Raw genomic sequence first — 5,103 nt, forward strand, 5'->3', positions numbered from 1 at the left:
CTACCTTGTGTGTGTGTATGTGTGTGTGTGTGTGTGTGTGCGCGCGCGCGCGTGTGTAATATGTATAATATTTATATTCATAACGAGAAATTATATATATACATGTATAATAAAAGAAACTGCGAATTTTCTATAATGCAATTATTCATTTGTTAGTTGTTAGTTGTTAATAATCACTATGTAATTAATAAATTCCAGTAATCCAGTAATATTTATCAGAATAAATCATATTTACAAATCATTTAATTTATGTACAGAATATTACATAACCATTGTATAATATTGTAACAGCATAGATCTGAAGATTAATTAAGTTAAAATAATATAAAATTGTATCATAATAATTTCTATGTTAAAACAAATCGAAACCAATTATGACTTCAACACTTTCGTATCAGAATTTTCGATTATAATTAATATTTAAAATATATAATTAAAATATTATATAATTATTAATAAAAAGATACACAGAGAATAGCTTTTTTTTTAAATCAATATCTAAAGGTATTCTTAAGAAATTACTTTGTATCATTCAAGCTGTAATTAATCATCAATATTTCCCCTATTTTCTTATTAATTGAATTCATTCACGTGAGCAATTGAAAAATCGTTATTGATTCGTAATGTAATACGAATCAAGTCGTGCCTGATTAACGCTTGGGTTATTACAAATGTGACGCAGCCCGTAACTACTGACGATCGATTTTGCAATAACTGCTTGACACAACAATGCAATCTCAAACTGTAATTTCCAACATTATGCATAAAATATTTCAAGTAAGAATTATATTCGTTAATAAATAAATTTATATTAAGGATTGATTTAAAATGTATCAGTTTCTTTGTTTACAATTTTCAACAATTTTTTTAATAGTGCATATAAAATAATATATGTAAACAAAAAGACATGAAATTGATAAAAAATTTTTTTTAATAATAGCTTAATAGATACGTTAATTATTAAGTTAAAAGAATTAACTTTGTGATGGAAAAGCGGAAGAGAGAGAGCAAGTTGTTTATTCCATCTGCATTAGTTTTCTAATGTTACATTAATATAATGTACTTACCCTCATATGTGGCTGGACCAATAATTCGTGAAGTTCTCGAAGATCGGCTCTATCGATATTTCGCACCGCCGAATGCTCTGCTTCCCGAAGAATCTCTTCAACGTCATGAGCACGTTGAACCGCATCCGTTTGTGGTGCTCGATATGGTGCAGGTACACGACCTGAGATTCTGTCATAAAGCTAGAAATCAGAAATATCATCATTAATGTAAGTTTTTTAAATCTTTCTGTTGTTTTTTCATATCGTTTATACAAGTAATTATCGTATTTATTTAACAAAAAATAATCATCACACATTTTCTGAAATTAAAAGTGCAGATTGCAAGATTTCATTTTTATTAAATTTTATTTTTATTAAAATGCTAAAAAATATAACATTTTTTTAATAACTAAAAAGATTAAACCCATCGAGTATTCAAACTTTTCTGTGATTGTTTAATTCCACGCAATATTTATTTTTATTTTTAATTTTAATACATAAAATATTCTTAAAACGTAGTAAAAAATAAATTTAAATAATAAATATCATATAACATAATAAAAAATGAGTGTTTGTTAAAAAGATTGAAAATTAAGAAAATTATAATATTATTAGATAACACATATACTGACAAGTGAGATTGAAAACAATTTGTAAATAATTCACGACATATTCCGATCATACAGCGAACGCGCTTAAATTTGCGACAATTCGGTATTACTTATGTATATAAAATTCCGAATTTGCATGATAATATTCCTGCTTTATATTTGGCTTGATCGAATTAATTTACTCACCAGGAAACCTGCGATTTCGAGCAGATCGCTGGCTAACTCGGCATCGCCGATGAACATTAACTGACAAAGATGCATTTCTGCTGCATAAACAGTGCATAAGCCTCATCAGACTAGGACTACGTGTAACATGGTCCTAGCACGTGGCTCATTCGGCCACGTGACACTTCAAGAAACACCAAAGAACAAGTTTACATTGACACGCGTGTTGGCGCGATAGTGCGATTCCTCGATCGTGCGTGGCATGTTGTTTATCGAGACTCCACGGCAGCCATCTTGCCAGCTCGGAGGTAGCGCTTGCGTGATTTTCCTCGAAAGGAACGAGAGTGAGCAGCTCGTTCCCGCGGGATATTCCGCAGAGGGTTACATTATCCCTCCACGGTCGGGGGGGGGACCATTGAGGGAGTTGGGGATGAGTGGCTCCGCTCTCAGTAGAAAAGCTCAAGCTCTGCAGCGACGAAACTCAATTGCAAAAAAGGGGTGCCTTTCAACATGGCTATCGATCTGGGCGAATCGAAAGATAACAATTCAAATATATACGCAAGCGTTTCAAGAAAGGGAAGTGATGGTCGTTACCCGCCCTTGGTAAGAAATTCATTCTGTTTTACCCTACGTGTGACAAAAACATTCTGTCTTTGCTACTTACAATTGATTGCAGAAAATTTCGCTGTTGATAAAAATATAAATAATATCAGACAAAAATAATATCAGACATAAAGAAAAGTCCTATTACAAATTACTTATTTATGAAAATTAAGTGAAGAAAAGAATTATTTGAATAAATAAAAGTGACGATTCTTTCTATTGGAAAAATGTCGAATTAATGAAACAAATAATATTAATATAATGATGCAATTTGTAATAAAATTTTTTTAGAGTTTCCTTTTTACTCAAATCACATCTTTTATATTTTTAATTGTAAAAAGAAGAAATAAACTCGCTAAATGTATAAAATTGTAATTTCATTATACGTACATTTAACGAGTTATATTTTTATAATTAAGATGATATTACCAGGTGATTTTATTAATAAATATTATTATATTAAAAAAAAAAGAATCTATTATACAGTAAACTATTTTCGAACAAAACTTTGCTTTCTAAGATTAAGTGTTTCAATTTTTAACTAATTCTTACGGTAGACATAAATTTTTTATTTCTAATCTGCACAGAATCAGAAATATTTTATTACCGATTAAGACCCAATTATAGTTACGAAAATTCGCACAACAAAATAAAAATTGAACAAAAATAAAATGAACAATCGATTATCGTACAAACAGAAGTTACTGTATAATTAAAGTCAATTTATGTTGAATATCTAAAGACATTAAAGGACATGCGTAGTATTTTCGCAATGAATACGCGATAATTCATACATTTACAATTAAATCGACATTATCTGTCTGATAAGTGAAAAGTTTGAATACTGAGATTTCATAGTTCATTGCAATCTTTTAATCTTACTCTTTCATTATCTTGCCAAGTCGGCATGTTCTTATTATTTTTATATAATTACGAATAGCTGTAAAAAATACCTCTAAGATGACTCGAATTCGATGATCATCAACGGCATTGAGAACTTCCGATCGCAACAGTCTGTCACTTTCCTCAAGAATTTCAATGTCATCCAAGCAATCCACAATTTCAGCTACAGCGCCTATAACGTAAGAACGTATGAAATATTGATTTTACGAAATCGTTATTGAAGCATTTGATGATTTATTGTAATTGTAATCTATGTATATAGCGGTAGATAATACTGAGTAATCTCAATTAAGCTGGATGCAGATCAAGCGAGCGAACGTAAACATATATATGTATAAATAAATAATTTATACTAGTAACGCCATTCCCACTCATTGAGGCAAATTATTCATTCGTGCTTATTTGCGCTCATTTGCTTGGCCTATTAACGTAATGTTCGCGGAAATAACGGAATTTCCAAATTACACGATACCATCGATCTCTCATTGTTGAAATAGTAAGCTATGAACATGTGAACGAAATATTAACCTATATCATATCATCATTACTTTTATTGCTGAAAATATCACGATCAATTAAATGCATGCAGAGTACTTTTGAATTTTTGAAGAAACCAAATTTGACGTTAGCGAAACGTTAAAACGCTTTCTCATTTAATTTTTAATATTGTACAATATGTTTCTGATAATTGGAACACAGATTAAATTCATCCAAATAAAATCTGTTTGTCCTTTTCTTCCTTGTAAATTAAATATCTGTCGAGGGGAACACGTTTATCTGCATTGCATTTTGTAATATTTGTACCGTATCGGAGAAATGAAATTCCGAAATCGCTCGCGTTCGATATACCTGTAGTTATCTCATCATCGCCGACGTCAGAGAAATTGTCGCCATTAGCTTCTGAATACGGAGCATGCCACTTCGACGAGGAGACGGCTGCTTTTACGGCGTCTTTCAATTTTCGCCTCGCATTGAATTTCTTAAGCTCTTCTATAGTGTCACCTAAATGTATACGGGCTGCACCCTTATCACGATCCTGTAAGTTAAGATCCGTTCATTCGCTATAAAACAATTGTTGTAAAATAAATAATGACCATGCTTTTATTGACAAGGAATGAATCACAAATGCCAAAACTGCAAGTGCCAAAATAATTATAATTTTTATTATAATTTAGAAAAATATTTCTTCGAGGCATCAATAAATTATCAAACAAAAAAAAATAACTTATTAAATCAGCGCAAATCAATCGGCTTTTTAATAAATAAAAATTTTGTTCATAGACATTGTGTAAAGCAACAGCAAACATCGCAAACATCGTAAACATCATAAACATCGTAAAGAAAATGCTGAAGCAGCAGAAGTGATATGCAATTATTTTCCCTTCCTGCAATCGGGGCGTATTACACCGTCATGGAGAAGCAAAAGGAGAGAGAGAGTGTACTTGTTTCCACAAAGTCTACGGGGGTTCGACGAACGTACAGCCACATAAAAAAAGCCCTAAGCAGTGCACACCGAGCGCGAGGTGTACTTTACTATAGTTATTTTCATTAACCGCCCGGAGCTTCGCTCCCGCTATAGCGATCGATAGCCCAGTTGCACGTGTGTTGCACTGAAGAAGCATGGGGGTGACTCCGCGAGTGTTCCTACCTTAGGTCACTGGCTAACTGTTGCACCACATAGGTACCCACACCATACGACGCGCGCGTGCGCACACATTCATTGGAGATAATAAGAAAGAACGAGGCCACGTGTATTATATATATATATATATATA

At 32.0% G+C, this 5,103-nt stretch overlaps 1 protein-coding gene across 3 annotated transcripts in view; it reads right to left on the reverse strand.

Moving 5' to 3' along the window:
• LOC108692919 (peripheral plasma membrane protein CASK) overlaps window positions 1-5,103 on the reverse strand; it is a 191,048-nt gene that overhangs the window by 152,001 nt on the left and 33,944 nt on the right. For 2 of the 3 annotated variants that reach the window (XM_018201500.1, XM_018201516.1), the window contains exons 8-10: window positions 4,178-4,364; window positions 3,379-3,500; window positions 1,068-1,247 (exon numbers count right to left, since the gene is read on the reverse strand). In XM_018201500.1, the coding sequence (XP_018056989.1) occupies window positions 1,068-1,247; window positions 3,379-3,500; window positions 4,178-4,364 (489 nt within the window). The remainder of the gene's footprint in view (window positions 1-1,067; window positions 1,248-3,378; window positions 3,501-4,177; window positions 4,365-5,103) is intronic. The other variant, XM_018201507.1, reaches the window with a different exon arrangement.

The sequence above is a fragment of the Atta colombica genome, unplaced genomic scaffold, assembly GCF_001594045.1.
Source record: "Atta colombica isolate Treedump-2 unplaced genomic scaffold, Acol1.0 scaffold107, whole genome shotgun sequence".
NCBI classification, from domain to species: domain Eukaryota; kingdom Metazoa; phylum Arthropoda; class Insecta; order Hymenoptera; family Formicidae; genus Atta; species Atta colombica.